This window comes from Ostrinia nubilalis, chromosome 17, assembly GCF_963855985.1.
Source record: "Ostrinia nubilalis chromosome 17, ilOstNubi1.1, whole genome shotgun sequence".
NCBI classification, from domain to species: domain Eukaryota; kingdom Metazoa; phylum Arthropoda; class Insecta; order Lepidoptera; family Crambidae; genus Ostrinia; species Ostrinia nubilalis.
In genome coordinates this window covers 10573614-10595913 of record NC_087104.1, presented here as the reverse complement: position 1 = coordinate 10595913, position 22300 = coordinate 10573614, and the positions used below count along the sequence as shown (strand labels likewise).

Genomic DNA, 22300 nt, shown 5'->3' with positions numbered 1-22300 from the left:
ACGATAAAAGTAAAATCGCAAAGCCAAGATTCAAAATCCAACCAAAAAGAAAAGAAGCTATTCGCTTGCGAAAAGAGATTTCTTATGTTAAAAATCAAAATCATAATGTTTATTTGTATAGACATCTAAATTAGTTTTTACAAATCGTCAAATGCTCTAGGAGCCTTTTTACAAACATTAAGCAAGTGCTGAGAAGAAGCGCGCAACAAACTCAGTCACCATCTGTATGGCTTACCTCTTGCGTGATCTGTGACTCCTCTTCATAGCTGAGAGCCACTACAGCCAGCATCAGGTTGATGAGGTAGAAAGACCCAAAGAACACCACCACTGTGAAGAATGAGACCGACATCGGCCCGCACGATGACAGCACCTGTGGGAAATATAAAATACATTGACAAATGAGAAGAATTTAAAAAAAAAAAGGAAAAAGAAGACGTACTTGAAACAAAGAAATTCATATGCAAGATGTTACGGAAATAAGCATCTGTTTACGTTTGAAGATGATTATTACCTAATTGATATAAAAGAAATTGATACTTTTATCAAGTAGTTCGATATATCGAGTGCTTTTGATAACAATATGTATTTTAAGAACCTCTCACATGTCAAGCGAATACTCAATCAGTTTCAGTCATAAAAAACGTTAGGTAAGAGATGTCGTCCAGTAAACTAAAGTTCGGGGTTTACTTCCCCATCGTACTCGACTTTTGAAGTTAAAAATAAGGTATTAGTCACCCACCATCGGAGATTAAATATTTAAAGCTTACATCGCACTTAACAAATCATTGTTTTGAGTTAACACAATAGAAGTTTCGTCGACCGACTAAAAAGCGAGGGTAAAACTTATTGAATCAAAGTAAACACTGAAAATTAACTCTAATTTGAATCACAAAGCCATAGCCGTTGGCTCGTGGAAAATGCACAGTCATTTCAGACTAAACATTTTTGTTGGATAATGGAATCTAATCCAACTACATAAGGAGTCATGTTAAGCTTGTTCCGTCGTCTGTACATAAATACTTCTTTTTATTGTGGGCACACGCCTTCTGTGCAGCTAACTGTTAAAAAATGGCGTGTTTTCACGACAGACGGCCGCTTTGTAGCAGCATTCATGTTAAATTTCTGCTGAACCATTGTTATTACAAAACCCATTCGCAGCAAGCTGTTAAGGTAATAAGTTTCGCTATAATTACCAGTACCCCAATCCTATTTATCCTCACTGATTAATCTAACGAGCCACTGATTTCAATATCGATTAAGTAGGTAATTCAATCGACTCGGCTGTAATGGGAGGTTGAGTATGGACCCGAGCCCTCAATTGACGTGGGCCAATGTAGGTTAATTGTTGGTTTTGTATTGCGTTAGCCCTAGAGTCGGTTTTCGTGTTTCGATTTTGTTTTCGTCCTTCTTTTTTTTATTTAACGGCAGATAAGTACTTAATACCTCCGCGATAGAGTTGGGCTCTTTTGAATCGATCTTGTTTGTTAACTATTTAATCGGGAGACACGTTACGTCCACAGCTTGATCTCGCCATGTAGCTCTATTGCAGTCATAAAGTGTAACACCAGGACTTTAGTTGTAACTCGTACTTACAACTTATACGATAAAAGGGAAGACCGTTACATTACTTCTGCGATCTTACTACTTACTGAGTCACTTTATGAATATGGTCGCCGCATTTATCTACTTTCCCAATTTTGCAGACCCTAAATCAGCTCTACGGCAGCAAGATAAAATATCCCCGTTTCTCAAGCTCGTCTCCAAACTGAATTTGCACCGTGAACCGAGTACTTCGGTACACTGCGCCTCATACCCTCTTCAAATATTGCGCGAGTAATTTACACGAGTGTCGGCATTGTTCTGCAAACAAAACTCGGGTGCACTGTACGAGCAGCTGTGTGCTCAGACTGCAGCTTTGTCTCTGGATTGTAACGAATCACGTACAGATGACGAGAAGAGAACTACGTTAATTGTGGCAACAATTCCAGATGTGCTGAATTTAAATAAGAAGGTCGTAACTTACAAAAACAACTTTAGGAACTGTTACTTAATCCTTTTCTTCTTTGCCTGTGTGGGTTATAAATCCGTAAGCCAATAATAGCCTATCACGTTGAACAGCATCCGACAGAGCCAAAAATACGGAATTCAGTTTGTGAATAAAGAGTGTGCGACTTAATATGTCTCCGACGTCTCCGTAGGCGTCTGGCATGGCTCAATCAGACTGATCAGAAACATTGACTACCTAAATAAGGTAAGTTATTCCATGGCCATGTTTAGACATAGTATAAAGTGACATTAGAGTTGCTTGTTCAAGTTAAATCAGTTTTACCTCGCCTCGATCTTCGCATTTTATTTAGGAGGAAATGAAGGAGAGGTAAAATATGCAAAAACTTATCGCAGTAAAAGTTGAAAATGGAAAGGTGCCATTAAAACGTAGAACAAAGTCGGTGCATAATTCTGTACAAATCTGGGATGCAGATTTAATGATATTGAATTCGAATTACATAAGGTTTTAAACGATGGTTAGTCATGTTTTGATGTTTCGATTATACCTAGGTACCTTGTTTTTTTAGTCAAATCTCATCTCAACTCAAAATATCAAAGAACTTCACTCATGTTGTATTTCTATTTACCTCTTTGTCCGAGATAAAATAACACTTGAAGTCATACTTGTTATTGTCATCCTTACTAGCTATCGAATAGTTTATTACCTACCTTGAAATCGAAAATACACGACCGAAGCTTTGGTTGTAACTAGAATACAATATTTTTTCAAGAGTTTCCCTTAACAAATTGACGAGGAAAATATGTCTTACATTTCTTTAGAGCCATTAACGGAAAAATAATTGCCCCCAATTAGTGTCTATAGGTTGTTGGATTCTTCTTGAAGTGCTCGTTAGGGTTTTTGTATGAAGGAATAGGATTTTGGCCCGTCATGATCTCGTGGTTTCGCCATCTTGTTATTAAGGATTAGAGGGTCGGGTGTGTCTACAAAATGAATTTTGGTCCGGTCGTATCTAAGCGTATTCATAATGACATGTAAGAGCTACCGTTCCCTTAATTAATTCTCCTCTCAAAACGTCTACACTTCCAAGTGGTTCTGTTGTGGCAGGACCTTCTCGATTAGATGGAACGTATGTGCAGACCTATCTAAATATTGAGGTGGATTCGAGTTGGTTGTTGGGACTCGCGTGTCCGAATTTGTTGGTCGTTGTCACGCTTTGGCTGTGGATTTAGGTTTGTTAGAGAAGAAATCAAATAAAGTAAAACTATTGTTATAAATTCGTTTGTGTTGAAAGTAACTGGTCTACCAGCTTTTTTGTATTGTTTCGTATGTTAAAAAGTATCGTTTGAAAAGCTTCCGTTATAAATTGATTTTAAGAACCTAAACGTTAGAGGACGTCTTTTGTGTTTTGGAAATAGATTAAAAAGGCTATAAAAATTGATGGCACTATCCTTTGATGCCTAATTTATAAGACTCACCGACTGCTATGTTTCCTTGTTTAATGGGTAGGTAAGCCCTGCCCTCTTAGCATATAGAGCCTCAAATAACCCACTAGCTGTTCCTATAGCTAAAATTTTAAAACTCCAAAAGATAGAAGCTTCTTACCATGTTATACACATTCTCCCAGTAATCCAGCGTGATGAGTTGAAAGGTGGTGAGCATAGACCACAGGAAGTTGTCGAAGTTGGTGTACCCATGGTTGGGGTTTGGGCCCACACAGAGGCAGGTGTGAGTAGGCGGGCAGTGGCGCGCTCCTGTCAGGTTGCCGCAGATTATAGGGATGTCTTCGTCGTCCACTATCCAGTTCGAAGGGTCTGCTATCCACCTGTGAATTAAATAAGGTTGAAGTACTTATGAAAGTTAAGTGAAAGAAAGTTTTATTAAATTTAGAATCAGTGGATCGATGACTGAGGTGGCGGAAAGCTGAGGACAGCACAGGATCAATTGTGGAAATCATCCAGCAGTGGACTTCTTTAGGTTGAAAGGTTCTGTTGGTTGCTTGAATTGAGTTAGTGTTAAACTGGTGTCTCTATGATATGAATCTTTTTGGGCATCTAGTATTTTTAGGGGCAAGATTTTGAATCATCGATGTTATCTTAATACGGGCCTTTTGATAACGATGACTTTAAAAGAGCGATGTAGAAATGGTATGTATAGGTATATTAGATGACACTTACAAGCTATTATTAATATGTGCTATATGTAATATATTCACTGAACCATATACCACTGGCATTGTCGCATCTTATGTTAATGGCATGAAGATTATGCAATTATGATAACGAGGTAACAGACTAAGTAATATTAACTATGTTAGTTATGGCGCTACACACAGAAACCACGGACATGGCTGCTTTGTGTTGGAAACATAACTTGCAAATATTTTGAGGTGAAATTCTTTCACTTAGCTTAATTTACGTATAAGTAAATTCTTAGAAACGAAGATTTTCTACCAAATACGAGTAATGTAAATGTACAGTCACGGAATGAAAAGGTTCGTCAGTTTTCAAATTGATTCCTTCAACGAATCGCGAGCACATATTACCTTTTGAAACTATGTTACAGAATAATCTCGAGTTAGAGAAAATAATCTTTAACTGTTCGTCAGTAAAGTTCAAAATTATTCAGATCAAAGTTGTTTGCCGATTTATCTTGTCAAGATTATTATGATTGATAAACTAAAACCTTCTTGTTGGTTCAACCTGCCATTATTATTTCTATGAAAAAAACTACATTTTGTAACATTGCACTGATGGGATAGAAAAATAAACAAGCAAAACCTTATTCGTTAGCAAACGTCATATGTATTTATTTAAATGTTAGCATCACTGTTTCTTGCACTGTAATGTTGGCAGGTTTGACTCTTACAGTACCTAGTGCAAGCGAAAACCGACACTAAGGTGACGAACCTTTTCATTCCGCGACTGTACCATCAGGTGAGATACAGGACAAGAGCTTCCTCGTTGTGGATAAAAAACACTTTAATTTGTAAATTCTACTCTTAATAGAGCGCTGTGAACAAAATAAATGAAAATACATGTTAAGTAGTAAGTACAAATGGTGGGAACGAAGTTCCTTACGCTATTCGACAAAATACATTCCGTCTTCATTCCATTGGCTAATTACTGATTTCTACATTTGTGAGAGTCTGTGGGAATCCTGGGTAGTGGGTTTTATTAAACCTCGCTTTCCTATGGAAGCTGCTATACACTTTCGACCCCTGAACTATTGTATTGAAGCCACTTATAAACACAAGCATTTAGCTTAGTTAGAGGGGTAACAGGAATGTTATATTTTTAAACAAAAACAACATTAAGCCGTCATTTTAAGCTTTACTTACTGTGACCACATTTCATCTGTGTAATTCTCCCCAGGTGGCACGACGAGGTTCCTCACACATTTGTTCCTCAGCTCCCCCATGTAGACTTGTAAGGCGAACAGCGCGAAGACCATAAGGCAGAAGATGGTGAGGGTCATGACCTCCGCCAGCTGTTTGAAGGAGTGGAGCAGTGCGTTGATGATGGTCTTCAGGCCTGCAAGAGAGGTGCTGGTCAGAAAAGTACGGAAAAGTGGAAGTAATAACTATTTTTTTACTTAATTATTTCTGAGTTCTTAGTGGTTTGTGTTTTAAGGCTGATTCACATACTCGTATATCAGTGAAGTCACAGTTCAGGCTCAGTACCGGCACAGTGCGAAATATTCTTTCATACAGTTTCTATGAACGCATCCCCACTTGTCAGTGTCAGTGACGACACAGTGCTCTCAGTGTCAGTGCCGACGCCGGCAATCACAAACGTATTCGTTGACGACGATATTTTTTGTCGGATCACGGACGCCACCGCGGCATCAAAAACAAAATAACTTACTTCATAGTTTCTGAACAAGAATATTGAAACAGCTCTCTGACATTTTAAAATATTCAAAATATTTCACTGACGCAACACTGTAGCACTGATACTGAACTGAGCGGACACTGTGATGGAACTGTGGCTTCACTGATATGTGTGAATCGAGCTTTAGAAGTTATCGTTGTATTGATTAAACCTGATATTAAGTATCAAATTACTGCCTGTATTTTGATAAAACACGTCTAAAACTATACTGTTTAATGTCCAAGACAAGGTAGGAAAATTATTATGGATTAATGTTTTTTTAACCAACTGGATTTGTTACAGTTTGTTAGTTTAAACTGTGGTTTAAATAACTTTCAGTTACCAGTAACTTTTTGTGTAGCTAATTTATCAATTTACTTATCTCCTTAAACCTTTATAATTGCCAGCCCCACGCACAAATTAAATTACAAATTAGACGGCCAACGAACTTAACTAATCATTGAGAAATTCTCCGCGCGCTGTTTTAGCTTTTTTCTTTAATCCAAGGCGTGAGGTGCAAATGGCCAGGATTAAAAAGAACTTAAGAAGAAATAAAACAACAATTTAACAGAGAATTAAATAAAACCTTTTTATAACGCTAATGGTAGATACTACTTACTGCGAAATAGAAATTAAAATCCTTGTGAAGAGGTCAGTTAGAAACGAATTAATATGCGTTACATACTACTTTGTGACAATTTATATGAAAAGTTATTCTTCGCCCAAGTCCTCTGTTTGTCAGAGTCTTTACGGCATTCAATTTCCCCTGGTTCTAATTTACTCAAAGGGCAAATGTCTAAGGTTTACGCATCGTGATCCGGCTACGTAACGTTGACTCAGCGAAGGTGCGAGATGGTATCTAGCAAATGAGTGATCCGGGTAGGCCGGGACATTACGTTCAGACGACGTTTCTGGGATTGCTTTAAGTTTAATTATTCCTTAGATTATTGCTAAATGCTTATAAAACTATCCTAGATGTAGTAAAAATAAACCTTCCGACTTACTAATTTGATTGCAATTTGAAATCAAGTTAGAAGATGCATTTTTATAGCATTAGAAGTCTAAGACTAGCACGACTCTTCTGTTCATTTGCAATCGTTTTAACGGGTTGTTGTTAAAGTGTCAGTAACTTATTCTAGTTCAGCACAACTTGTCTTGCAGTACAGACACTGGCATCTTAATTAAGTTGTAATCTAAAATAGCATTTAACTATTTTGCAATCAAAATATACTTAGATTGTTTTCTACATTTACATAGATTTATAAAGAGGAAACATTTCATTATTTGTTTGTATTGAATATGCTCGGAAACCACTGGAGTGAAAAAGTCTTTCACCATTAGAATCCTTCATTATTTTTGAAAAACGTAGGCGGTGCGAAGTTCGCCGGGTTAATTAGTTAGTTTAGTGCGACTTAACTTAAAATGCGTCATTTACAATTCGTCGACCTTTGCAAACGCATGCAAAATATTAAATTATTGACAATTACCAACGTTTTCTAGATACGATTGTAATCTAGGCGTAATGGCTCATTCGTTCGGTCACAAGAAACTGTAATTTGGACGCATTAGAGACACATTTAAACGTTTGGCGGTACCCTTGTCATAGGGCTGTCACGGAAATAGGGAGGTTGTTGATGTTTGCAGTCAATTGATGTACCTACGTACTTTTTATGACAATTTTAGTAGACGATCTTTTGTTTTCTAATTGTAATACGTATGGAATAAAAAAAATATAGGTAGACTTATGACGCGTCATTAACTCTGTGAACTACTTAGCAATTTCATGGCTATCAAAAAGTAAATGAGAATAAACTTTTAAAATACCAAAGTATAGGATGCTTTATGTGTTAATGGTTGTCAAAGTCGTTAAAAATGGCTCTGGCCAATTTAATTTTAATTTTAAAGGCTATAAACAATGACAAGTGCTGCTTATTTAGACATGGTAGCTACCAAACATTATTCAGCTATAAAACAAATACATAATGTATCTGCAAATAAGAAAATCCTAAGTTAATTAATCTTGTAATATCTTACACTTACAAAATTACCAACCTATCTAAGTTAGCTTGATTCTCAAACAATTTATTAAAGCCTGTCACAATGTCCAGCAGTCTAAACTTTAGCAAAAGTTCTGCAAACTTGTAATCCTCAAAGAGCGTGCTGCACTCAGGATTTGTCCACCACAAACTTGGATGTAAGTAGGCACTCTAAGGATTTGAGGGGCTATATTTTTACGTGAAGTTAAGTCGAGGAATTGCTCGAGTGTCAATATTTTTAAGTGAAATAGGTGTGTTCTAGAATGGGGGCTCATTTTCAAAGAATCTTGTGTTTTTTAAACCACATTTTTTTATAACTCTATGCTGAAAACCAGTTGTGTTTTCAAGTAATATGCAAGAATGAACAGTATTATGGAAGAGGATAACAAATCATAATATTGATCAACAAAATGTTTCTGTACGAAGTCTGGGATCACTGCAATGTACCTATAGAAGACAGAATGCGGTCTGCAATTATGCATGCAACTCCACTGAGAGTTACGATTTAGTGGTTGGCAGATTCATTTTGAGATAACAACGTTAACGTTTTGTATTTTAAATGAAGCCTTCATTAAACAAACAAAAAAAATGACAAATGTGTAAAGAAAAAAACAAGCGAAAATAATATTTATTTGGTACAAGACCGAGTAGCACTTTTCGGGTTTTGTCTCTCTATTGTTTTTATCTTATCATCCTCTTTAAGTTATAAATATATTCCCTTTAAGTATTTTTAAATGCAACATGTAATTAAATAAACGATATGAGTATTGAGTAAAAGCTCATTAAAAACACTAAGGCTGAGTTGCACCATCTTACCTACTTTAACTTTAACAAACGTCAAAAATCGGTCAAACTCCATAAAAAAACACCGGTTATTGTTAGGTATAGGTTAACGGTTAGTTAAGTGATTAAGCAATTTGGCAGCCCTAGGCCCAGCCATCACGAGTCAGGACATTTGGCGAATTCGCGTCGTTTTAACGGCCCGTTTTATGGACTCGTGTTTTTGTCGCGAGATAACGTCGCGGCGAACGTGTTAATGATCCGCGTTTTGTCGCGCCTTGATGGGGAGTTGCGGTTTTCGATCAAATCTATGTCTGAATAATTATTGAGACGTTAAATCTTGTTAATTGGTTTGAGGAAATACCTAGAACTTCTTTTATGTTGCTTTTGGCGGCGTACCTACATTTAGTTAGCTCCGGATTCCTGTCGTTTTAATGGATTAATTGTCCAAAATATAGTTTTGTAACGGTTTGCAGGCTGTTAACCTTTTTACGAAAAAGTGTCTTTGACGCGTTAGAAAAGGATATCAGCTACGCGGCTGTCGATATGAAATTAGAAACCCTTATTATACAAGAAAAATATTCAGCGCTTTAGTTCCAAATTGAAATACTGAAGTATTTTATAAAAATATCCATACTTTGCGAAGCATTTAGCTTAGAGGATTTAGCTTGAAACGCTGACTGGGTAAAAAAGTCTTATGATATTTTTGGGTTAACGCGAAAGAGTAAAGAGGTAGGTATCTTTTTAAAGCACAAAAGTTTAGTTATGTAGGAAGAAAAAAACACACAAAAGTCCTTAACTCACCTGGCATAATAGATACAGTCTTCAAAGCTCTAAGCACCCTGAACGTCCTCAAGCCAGCCAGGTTTCCCACCTCCATCCCGATGGTGGCATACCCTGACGTGATGACCACGAAGTCCAGCCAATTCCAAGGGTTCCGCAGGTAGGTGTACTTGTTCAGTATGAAACCCTTCGCGATGCACTTGATTATCATCTCCGCCGTGTAGATCGCCAAGAAAATGTACCTGAAGAAGAAAAGGTAGGTTAAAATATTGTAGAGACAAGATAGATAGCTATTTAGCTATGTAGCTGGTAGACTAAGACTGAGTTTCACCACCTTATTTTAACCGTAACAATAACAATAACCGGTGCTTTTTTTATGGAGTTTGACAGATTTTTGACGTTTGTCAAAGTTAAAGTAAGATGGTGCAACTCAGCCTTACTCGTATTACAAAAAAGTTAAACGCGAGACCAACATTGGTTTACTTTAAAAAATTAAACTAGTGATCAACGCGAGTTTAAGTTTTTGTTATTAAGGAGGATAATAGTCAATTATTGTGCTCCTGTAAAGAACTGGTTGTAAAGAATTACATGGCAATTTTTCTTATGAGATAGCAGTAGCCATCTCAAAATATAATAAATGCAAAAATAATGTCTACTATTAGGATAATTCTCATTCGCATAAATAAGCAGAATAAATTAATTCCTGCAAATATAAAAAAAATGAATTATTAATCATTCAAAATAAACAGGGTGCTATTTACTCGTGTCTACTACACTTTACGTAATGTGGCACACAATATTAAGCTTCTTAAAAACTATTTTAAAACCGTGTGTACGCCGTCGCCTATAAAAAGATTTCTCAACCGGGATGCGGTGTCCCGGGGCTTTTTAATAAAAGGTTGCGGCGGTCCCGTCCGGGATAAAAGCTCCCGCCATTATACCCCGGCTTTATCGAGCGACATCAAAATTAACCCCCCGAATCCCCATCGGAAGTTTATGAGTTTGCAATTAAGTTGCTTGTTTTTTAATATCCCGTTTTGTAAAGGTCTTGTCCCTAATTATTGAACAAAGTTTGACTAAGTACCGTTACGAAAACGGGTTTTTGTATTGTAAAATTATAGTAAAAACAGAGGGTTAGAGAAGTAGGTTAGCGTCAAGCCTTTTTTCTTGTTTCAGTGTAGGTACATTATTATGTAGCTTATAAAAAGTGATAACTTATTCCAAAAAAAAGCTTTAGCTCGCTATTTTTTTAAAAATAATTTATAGTTTTATTTAATAAAAACTCAGTTCAATACTTTTCCGTTTTTGTTTAAAAGATTAACAATTCACTGCTCATTTAATTTGTTTAATTTATTTTAACAAATCTAAAGATGAAACCGCTTGATAAGGCGCCACAATGCCGAGCGACGTCGCAATTTAATATTACCACAGAATAATAATAAGTACTTACCAGCATTCATTAACACCGTGACATATTGCGTTATAAATTGACTTACATGCTACGTCTTGAATAATTTATTAATTTTGTTTATTAATGAGCTTGGGTTTGAAGTAAAGACTCTGGAAAGTTAATGCGGTGCCACTCGAGAAACGTTCCGATGCGATGGGAAATTTTCCATTTTATAGCTTTCTTAATATATTGAAACAGAAAAACTCATAACTTATTAGCTAACTTCGAGCTCTTCTTACGTCAGGAATTTGAATTTTGAAAGTGTTATTAAAAACACTTTTTTGCAGCCATCTTAGCTATCAATATTAACCTCAGATCATAGATTAACCTACCTATACATTCAGATATTTTTCACTCACTTAAAAGAATAAACAAGACAACCCATTTTGCAGTGAAGTCAAAATGAAGTCGTTTTATCAACAAAGCTGCGTTCAAATAATAACCGCGTATCTAAAGACAAAGAGTCATGCGATATTGTCATTAGCACGAGAGAATTCGGTTGATGCGGAGATAGGGCACTAAGGGGCTTTTTTATCACTATATTTGCTGGCAAAGAAATGTTTTGTGAAAAGGGCCGGAGTAAAGACGATTTTTTTTGACGCCGTTACAACAAAAATACTGAATTTGTATTTGGTTTCTGTTTTAAGTGGTTTTTAAACTTAAGAGCCATTTCACAAAAATATTCCGCGCGAATTTAGCTACAAACTGTCAACGCAACGACAAAAGAGTAAAAAGAACGCCGAAATGGACAAAAAAATCTTGAGCCGTGACCGTATTAAGACTTGATATAAGTTATTAATTTTAAGGTACAATAAGGTATTAAAACATGATAAATTAATTTAAAATTTTAATAGAGTTTATTTAGTCTTTTAAAGATTTTTATACTTATTTCGATTAATAATGAAACACGAATAAGTATAATATGTAAAATATATTATATTAAGTACAAAATAAAGACAGTCACATAGTGAAAAAAAATCTGCCCCCTTGCAGCTCCATCATCGGACCCTGGATATCATTTACCTAGACTAAGTATTCGTCAAGGCGAATTACACAAGCCCAAACTCCATAGGGTTCTATTGTTTTGTTATGGAGTTGCAATGGAGGTGGCCATTGCAACTCCTCCAGATCCATTATCAGACAGAGCTAAGAAATAAATAAATATTATTATTATTTAACAAATAACTAAAATAAATTCATCTTACTATCTTTCTTCTTACAAGTCTTACTAATATTATAAATACGAAAGTTTGTATGGATGTTTCGATGTTTGTTACTCTTTCACGCAAAAACTACTGAACAAATTTTGATGAAGCTTTACAGTACAGTACAGCAGTACTAGGCAGTTTGTGTTCAACTATCACTCGGGTCGGACGTTCCTATCGCAAGACCGTTGGTTCACTCAGTTACGATACGACTCTAGTGCTGTGTGTAATTATTCTCGTGAATACACTAAGTTTATTAATTTCTATGAGTGGATTTCATTTTGCCTGAGAACTACGTCATGAACCCTTAACCAGAAGACCCTTTCGCCAGCGACAGCGATGCTCATCCATCCCTGGCGTCGACCAGAATAACAATATAATTGACGATCTGTAGCAAACTAAATTTCACGCGAGTAAAGCCGCGGGCAATACTACATATTCCATACTAGCTTTTTGCCCGCGACTTTTTCCGCGAAGAAGTGGAAACTGGTTCTAATAAAACTAAATTATTCTAAGAAATTATTAATTTTGTTATATGATAATATTTTTTAATATAAAACCTACAAATTATTAGGTATGTTTAAATATCTGAATACTTACAAAATTATGATATCTTTCTACAACAAAATTGAAACATTTCCTTCGGGTGCTAAAATCACCAGGCTATTGTGTGCACACTCTGGAGTATACAACTTACAACTGGCCGTCGGAGAAGCATAGATTTCCCTTAAGTCTACTCCCGCTACCACATGGAACTCCGCTAAAACTCGTGAGCCAACACTTGTTTTTGTATCGAAAATTAGTATGAGCAGCGCACGCGGTTGCCCGTTGCAGGCTCTATGCAACCACGCTATTTTAAACCGTGGCCCTAAGCATGAGATGGGAAACTGCACTCTCTAGAATTCTCTTGAATTTGATGGTGTTAGGGGAATCCTAGGAATGAATACAGACTTTCCAATGGAATCTCCTCATCAATATTGAAACATTGCAACTTGCAATGCAATGTTTCGTTTTCATTTGTTGTATTATTGACTATTTCTTGATTTTTCAAACACGTGTCAAAATAAAAAAAATAATTTAAATCAAAAGCACTAAGGAATATTTAATTGATATCAACTTCTAAGCAAGCACAGATCACAGAAACTAAAGGGAAATGTGATAAGGGGGCGGAGCCGGTGTCGCAACAATATGCCCAAAAACAGAACATATTGCTTGTGATAGCAATGATGACAGCAGCGACGTTATAATGTAAACAGTTTACATTGCTTGCATACTACTAAAGATTATTCGAACGTTGAATACTGATACCGCAGTGGATAATGAGCACATATTTTGATTTCTTTGACACTGAGTTTCGAACTCAGCGCATTACTTAGCATCTTTCTATATCTCTATGGAAGCAAGTTATCTTCAAAATAACATTCTACACCTTTTTAACCAAATACGAAGCACGTCATCTATCAATAGGGAATATATTTTAGAAGTTAATAAATTATGCATAAAATAACACTTTAGTTAAATCATAGAATTTCTAAAAACTAGTACTGAAATCGTACTGGAAACAATAAAAAAATATTAATATGTTATCTAATTTATTTATTAAACGACCAATTATCGAAGATTTTGGAGTAAAGTTTTTGAAAATATTTTAAAGCCAACATAGGAAACATTTAGTGAAAGAATTTCTTTTCGGAGCCTATTGCCTTCAAACAAACAAATAATCAAATCTTTCCTCTTTTATTACTATTGATTTAACAACAAAACTTCCCTCTCGAAACAAAACGGTTCTTTTTCTTCTTCACGAAACAAAACTCAAAGCGGATAAATAAATAAACAAATCTTTGGACAATTTCACAATGCCATCTAGTCCCAAAATAAGCAACTAATATGCTTGTGTTAAGGGTGCTAGCTTAATGGATATACTATGTACTTACAACCTTTTTTATAATTTATTTATTAAATTAAATTCATACATAAATACATAGTTACTCCCAGTCCCGTCAAAGAAATTAAATTTCATCATTTCAATTTCTGCTTGGCCGGGAATCGAACCCGGGACCTCTCGGCATATTAGTCCGTTTCGAACCACCAAACGGCCGACTCAAAACGGACCTCCCGGCATAGTATCAAAAGTATTTGGTCGCCGTATAAATCTCCGCTTCATGACACGAACATACGTAAACGTCATGGCGGGAAAAATGACACAGGTCCTGCCTTGACGGGCGCTCGCGCCGTACTAATCAATGTCGGCTTCCGCATTGTAATTTATACTGATATTCACATCAATATTTTGACAAAGTAGTTACTAATATTTAAACAATAACTGTGGAAATCAATTCTCCAATGAATATTCTTTATTTTGGGATACTTTTATTGCTGTTATTGCTGTGTATTAAAACCAAAAATCACGATCAAAATGTGACGTAAATCTTAAAAATTTGCCAAAATATTTTTAGATTTTACTCAATAATGGTAATGAAATTCAAGAAACCGTTTGATTATTGGACTACAAGAATATATGTCCGATGATTTCTATATATTTTTAAGCTTATTATACGAGCATAAATAATAGATACAGGACTTTGAAATTGAGTCTGCGGCAATTTTTCCGTAAAATGGTTGTGGGAGATGGGGCACTGAGAATTAATCAAAAGAGTTTTAGTAAATCCGTTACATTATTGGTCAACAACAAGGATTGAACTATCTTTCGCAGTATTTAAATAATCTCTGGGTGTTGCTTAAGATAGTAATTCATGCTTCCAAAATCTTAGAAATTTGCACGAAAATGTAAAATGGCTCTTAATCTATTAGGTAGTGGTGTACTCGTATGTTTTAACGTCGAACGTCTAACGTGTTTAGGCGCTTAAAGAAATAGCAGGAGGAAGGTGAATTTACATTAATTTAAAACGAAAAGAATCAAGAGTCCAATAACTTTTAACAAAAAAAAAATACAAGAAAAATAACAGTTTATATAATTATGACAGTGCTTTTAAATTACCTTTTGCTCAAGTTACCTTATAACTTGCCATGTACAGACTACAGCACATGGCATAAAGCTAAACACCATGGCGTCTAATCTCTTTGTAATACGGGATATTTTGCTACAAAAATGTAGAGTGGTGGTCGGCTGCACACTGAATCCCGTCATTTTATAAGCAGATGGTACTGCTCGAGGCAGCAAGTTCGGAACTCCAAATATACCGACTTTGGTTTTAATTTATTACTTTCCGATGTCCAGGCTTCTTTGTCCAGCCTCTGGGTTTATGGCACAGTGTAAGTGAGATTTATGGGCACCATTCCGTGCCTTACACAGTACATTGAATAGCACATTTTTTATTTTACACCGAAGAAGGGGTTCCGTAAATTCTGGTTGAAAAATCGCACTTATTTGTTTCGCCGCCGCCTGGTGTGAAAACCGTTTTAAACTGAGATTTATACTCGTATACCTAGTTTAATCATTATGTGCACTATGTGCTTAACAATGACTTTTGTGAGCAGTAAATAAATTAAATAATGTTAAATGGTGGTGGTAAATAACTAATGTAAAACCTAATAATATTAAACATATTGACTTTAAAATCAACGATATCAAAGTAGCCAATGTATGATAGGAGCAGACATCATCTACCTGATCACTAGGGACAATATTATTGTTCAATGTTAAATTTCCTCAAGGGTAGAACTCAATTTACGTGGGTAATTAAATCCTGGACAGGCTTTCACGGCTAGCTGCAAGTATTAATTCCATTACCCGGCGAGTTAGCGGCCCGCCTAGGGTTGCCAGGTCCAAAAACACAAAAGCCGGACTTGGCGTGAAATTTTACCCTAAAAGCTGGACATTCACGGGGTACACCGCCGTTTAATTCGAAAAAAAAAAATGTATGTGCTAGCAAATGTTTTGTGTTCTTTTTGGTACTTGATGCCCTAAGATATGCTGAATTTTCTAATGGGTTAATAATCCTACCTTAGGTATATTAGCAAATAAGGCCCTGCAGCCACATAAAAAGCCTAACAAAAGCCGGACAGGCCGGAAGAGAAAATATTTGGCCGGACACGTCCCTAAAAAGCCAAACATGTCCGGCTAAAACCGGACACCTGGCTACCCTAGGTCCGCCGGCTTGAAAGCCCTCATTTAGCTCTCGTTGGCTGCAATTGTATGAGCTAAATTCAAATAATTTGTCCGCTATGAGATGCTGGTTGGAAAGAATATGGATGGAAAAGAAAAGAGGCTTGAATTGGCTAATTAAGAACCAATTAGAACTGCTGGGGGCTTGGGCAAATAAGGTGTCAATAAAGGCACTGTAGATAAAATAAGATTACTATAATATTGTATAATGTATAAGACAAGTTATTTATTAGTGTGAAAGAAAGCATAGTTAAGCTTAAGTATTTGCAAAAAGTTAGTGTATTTTCACTGACTTTCAGTAACTGGCGGCGACACATGGCTGTATACAATTACATATATGAATTCCATGGAGGAATAAGTTTACAAATCACAAAAGGACATTCAAATAGTTCGTGACACCCAAAGTAGCCAAAAAGTTAACAACACGTCTTTGTTACAATTGGAACAAGGTTGTGTTGTCAACTGACGCTGACTGTACCATAAAATTAATGATTTGTCGATTCACAATAAACATCTTTTGTTTTCAAACGTTCGCCTTTGATGACAGCCAATCTCGTAACTTTTTACTTTGAAAACTTTGCGATCATCAACTTTACACCCAATTTCATTTCAACATTTGCAAAGCATTATTCTTCCATTTGATGTAGAATAACAGATACATTTAAAATGTCAATGCCAATAATAAAAACAGTCACCAATAATAAACAATAAAAACCGGTCAGACATTTCTTTCAAACAAAGCGTCCACCGCAATTTATTTAGCAGAAAACTCAGCTAGATACAAACTGGATTAGAGCTGTTAATGAACAGGCCAATTAGCTATGCTTCATTAGCCGGCACACTTAGCACTAAACCGATGTGCTTGTTAAATCTAGCACTTATCACATTATCCGTTGCAGAGAGGAAATTTCACTGCATTATGTAGAGCTACGGACGCCCGGTCACGGGGCGTAGTGAGTATACGTTAAACGCATTCGATGTCGACATTAAGGCTGGGTTTCACCATCTTATTTTAACTTTGACAAACGTCAAAAATCTGTCAAACTCCATACAAAAAGCATCGGTTATCGTCATAGTTACGGTCAAAGTTAGGTGATGCAACTCAGCCTAAATGTATGACGGATCGTACAGCGCCCCTAGCTAAGTGCCACTTGTGCTTGTTAAGCTTCATAAGTGCCACTTGTGGTCTAAACTGAATAAATATTTTTGATTTTGATTTTGATTGATTTTAGCGGAAACTTTGAAGAACAATTTTCATGTATTTTTATCGCGCTCGCTAGTGACGACATTTGATGTAAACTCACACTAAGCCCTCAGTTCGGAAAAGTGAACTTGAAACCATTTAATATTAAAGCCAGTGTCTTATTGTAACCTACACAAACAGTATCATAGTCGAAACTTTAAATCTACCTGATGAAATAAGTTTATGTAGTTAAAAATTGTCCATAGTTTCTACGTTAAAATCGAACAAAAATATCCTCACAAAGTAAAATAAATTTTATTATAAACTTGAGTATGGATTTCAATAAATTGTTAATCTTTGTCAGAACACTTCCATGTGTTTTTTTTCGCTGAACCGAATTTTATATAATTAAGTAAATTAATTAAACTAGCTAAATTTTATACTTTGGTGTTATAAAATAAGCCAAATGTGTACAATCCGTTCGATTATACGCAAGTTTTGGAAAACTTATCCTATGAAGGCGGACGAATGAGGGTTTTCGCGAATGAAAGATCCGCTAGATGGCGGGACGTGGATGTGGGGTCTGACTGCTGCGTGATTGGTGGATTTTGACATATCTGTCAATGTCATGTCAAAAATAACCAATCATGCAGCATTTGGACCTCGCGTCTACGTATTGCCATCTGGCGGATTTTTCATTCGCGAAAACCCTCATTGCGTGGCCGCGGCCGTGGCCGACGTCACGCTACGATTGCTACGACGCTACGAGCATAGTAATGCTACGGACTACGAGCCGTGCGCTACTACGAAATCATTACGGTTTTACAAATTAGAGTTAGAGCAGTTAAACATTGTTTAGTCTTCGTTAGTAATTGATGCCTTGATAGCTAGTTAATGTACTACTGTACTATTTGTAGTCCATTATAGTACTAGACTATAAATAATAGTCTTCATTTTCAACAAGGAGGTCGACTTTCACATCTATTGATAGAGTACCGTACTTTATCTCTTCTTATCATATAACAGCATTCATAATATGACATGCATGATATGATGGTGAACCTTACTCAAAAACACTGCATGGTTATCTGTCACTGCAATATCATGGTACTTCTGCTAAAGTATCATCCCTTTACCCCCTTCCCTTTACATTTTTTATAATTATTATAGAAATACGCGATATTCAATAAAAAGTACACAAACACATCAGTGCTTCCCCTTTTGTTCTTATTTCGTTTACAAATATCTAGTACACACACACCCATAAAGCGATGCGATTACTAAGCTTGCACAGACCGAACGTTCAGCGAATGTATTCCAACATCTTCAATGGATGCGCAAGCTCTTTCAATGTGTGAGCTTTTAAACGCGACCTACATTCCGGAGCTGTGCATTACACTTTTGAGCTGTCTTTCTCAAAGTGGGTGAGAATGCCCCTTGGGCGCTGAAAGCCCCGAGGGCGGTAAGGCAATCATCCGTCGACTGACCCCGCGTTTCCAGTCGCCGAATTGATTTTTTGATTTGTTTTTCTTCCCGCAACTGGGCCCATTATCAATGTGTATAAAATATTATATTGTTAACAATTTAAATTCATTTTTAACAATTGGTGGGTGCTATTGACGGAAGTGACAAAATTAAAAAGTCATTTTGGCGACTGGGTCGCCAACAACCTTGGGTCCAGCTAAAAACCGGGTGAGTATGAAAGACTTATACCCGATTTCACCATCAATCCCTAATTTTTAAGTGACCCCTGGTTAAAAATTAGGGATTGATGGTAAAAACGGGCATTAGGCTAAGTTGCACCACCTAACTTTGACCGTAACTAAAACGATAACCGGTGCTTTTTGTATGGACTTTGACAGATTTTTGACGTTTGTCAAAGTTAAAGTAAGATGGTGCAAGCAACCCAGCCTTCGTGATTTAAAATTCACTGAAATGTTCATATTATGTATTCATGTAAAAAATATGTCCTATTTTCAAAGTGGGCGGTAAACGAAATAAGTTTGAGAACCGGTTCAGAGTCTATTCGGGAACACCCCGAGGGAATTGATGATATGTCAGAGGGTGGCCGTATTCGCGGGAAACCGAATAGTCTCAAAGATATAATGGGAGTGCCACTATTTTAAAACGGGATCGTTTGCCACGTAGGCATGAAAATGCTATTTGAATTGTAGGTAAATGTTCCATTTTGGAAGCAACCTCCTTTGAATTTAAATCGTGGTCGCATATATTTTGTAGTTTTGATACAGTATTCTTTGTAGTTTTAAAAGAAGGATCTTTTTAAGATGATTCTAGAAGACATTTGGTGATTTTTGCTGATCGTACAGGATTCCAAAAAATGCCTTCAGTAATTGTTTTTAATTTTTACAAAATACTTAAGGATTAATAACTTAACCCTACAGCGCATAGTGGGACATATATGGTACATACCAAATTATTGCCTATATTTCGTAACACGATGCTATTTAATGCCATCTATTAGAATGTACCATAACTACACACTATAGCACATAACAAAATAGTTCACATTTGTTGCCACGGAAGCGCTGCACTCAGTAAACTGTTTTGAAGTCGAAAAAGTCGGTCAGTTTGTGAAAAAGTTTATTAGTAAAGTTTTACTCTTGGGAAAAAAAGTTAAAATTACAATGTTTTCTTTCGAAAAAAATTAAAAGGGGTAAGTTATTGTTTCTAGTTTATTGGTCAATAAGTATTTTTTGATATCATTTACTATCAACGCATATTTTGGATGTTATTTGTATGTGCCTGATGTGGGTCACTGTGCAATAAGGGTAATTATATTACTTGATTGATTTCAGATAATGACCCGCAAAAAGAGTTACAGAAACTGAAATAGAGCATTTTTCGAATCAGAAATGAAGAGATCAATAAATGTACTAAAGCTGCTGACACAGCCCGACGGATTAGCAAGCTCAAGTGGCAATGGGCAGGGCACATAGTACGCGCAGAACTGACAGCCGATGGGTCAGCAAGGTTCTGGAGTGGAGGCCATGTAAACGTAACGTGGGACGTCTACCCACAAGGTGGACCGACGACCTCATAAAGGTAGCAGGAAGAGAAGAGAGCGCTGGATACAGGCCGCTACGAACCGGGCGATGTGGATATCATTGGGGGAGGCTTTTGTTCAATAGTGGACGTCCTGTGGCTGAAATGATGATGATTGTCATTCGTTTCTGATATGCTGGAGTAAAGTATGAAAAAAGCCAAAAGCTATCGTGCCACCCAAAGACGCCAGCAGGACTGATGGCATCGACAACTCCCCGTTATGGTTAACTACGAGAACACGTTTTACGTTTCCAGGTTGTAAGGGGAAGTCTTTCATCGTTTCAGTCCATGGTCTGGAAGACGTAGTGTGGGCAGGACCCTCACTAGGTGGACCGATGATCTGGTGAAGGTCACGGGAAGTACCTGGATGCGGGCAGCGCGGGATCAGTCGTTAAGGAAATTCTTCGAGAAGGCTTTTGTCTAGTACTGGACGTCATTTGGCTGAAATGTTTCATATTTTGTGAAAAATGTAAGGTGACACTGTGCCTAAATAAAAGTAAAAATTGTCTTATGTCATTTCATAATGTAAATTTTATAATTAAATAGTGATTTAACCGTAAAATTTCATTCAAGAGGAAAATGAACTGCGTCATGGTACTGATCTCATTAAATTCCTATTTTCTATTATATTATGGTGTCGTTACTTACTATATTATACATAAAACATTTTGTTATAATATTAATTTAATTTTTAATTGAAATATATCATAATAAATCTTGCTGTTTTATTTCATTGTCACTGACAGTATGTCAGACCATACATAAAACTTTAGGTACCCTTAATGCATTTTGGGACACATCTGGTACATACTGAAAAACTCAAAATATTTCCGAAAATATTGAAAATAGATTTTTTTTATTATTTTTCCCGAAACAAGGATAACATTTAAAAGTAATATTATTTTTTTTGTTCAATTTGGAAAAATCGTGCACTGTAGGGTTAAACTCTCTAAATCAGTGTTTTTCAACCTTTTTCATGACAAGACCCCCCTAGTATGAAAAAATATTTGGCGACCCCCGCCCCCGACCGTTCGCTTTTTTTTTTCAAGCATTAAAATGTTACAAGGATGTTGTAGGCACCGAATACTTCAATCCATATCCATACAACATATTTTATACATTTGCATAATTAGATTACGGATAAATCTATCTTTATAACTTTATGGTTTTTTTTAAGAACTAGTTTTTACGACCTCTCGCGACCCCCCAGGGGGTCGCGACCCACAGGTTGAAAAACACTGCTCTAAATGATTGATGTTTGTTAAGTTATGAAGTTTTACTACATTCTAGTCCTTTTGTGACGTAATATCACCGAACAGTTTTCATGTAACAACATGGTCAAGCACACCATATCATTTAACTGTATATCCAATACTGAAAATTACAACAAAATTGTTTTATCAATACCGAAGCTATGAAGCAAATGTGAGTAGGGAAAGTCAGGCGTCGTACACAACCGAAGTGGCTGCGGGTGACAAGCCGACCGCACGATCGCGCTTGCATGCACGACAATACATGTTCAGCTTGAACAAATCCCATGGGAATAGGGTAGAATTTGTGCTGTGTTAACACTTTAAGATGGGACTCTCCAGGGCTCCGTGTTGGGTCCTCTTTTGTTTGTTATTAATGTCTTTCAATAAATAGCAGAATACTGTTTGCAGGTACTTGCTATGTACATTTAAATGATCATATTTGCAATTACAGGTTTAAAAATTCATATTCAAGAAATTTTGTAGCGGGCGTAGACTCTACGCAACAAATAACGCAAGCTACTGACGTCCGAACGTATTGAAAGCC

The 22300-nt window shown here is 36.4% G+C and overlaps 1 protein-coding gene across 1 annotated transcript in view; it reads right to left on the bottom strand.

The window, feature by feature from the left end:
* LOC135080047 (sodium channel protein 60E-like) overlaps positions 1-22300 on the bottom strand; it is a 174028-nt gene that overhangs the window by 37995 nt on the left and 113733 nt on the right. Inside the window, exons 3-6 of the mRNA XM_063974717.1 lie at positions 9498-9718; positions 5346-5538; positions 3611-3830; positions 236-370 (exon numbers count right to left, since the gene is read on the bottom strand). Of these exons, the coding sequence (XP_063830787.1) occupies positions 236-370; positions 3611-3830; positions 5346-5538; positions 9498-9718 (769 nt within the window). The remainder of the gene's footprint in view (positions 1-235; positions 371-3610; positions 3831-5345; positions 5539-9497; positions 9719-22300) is intronic.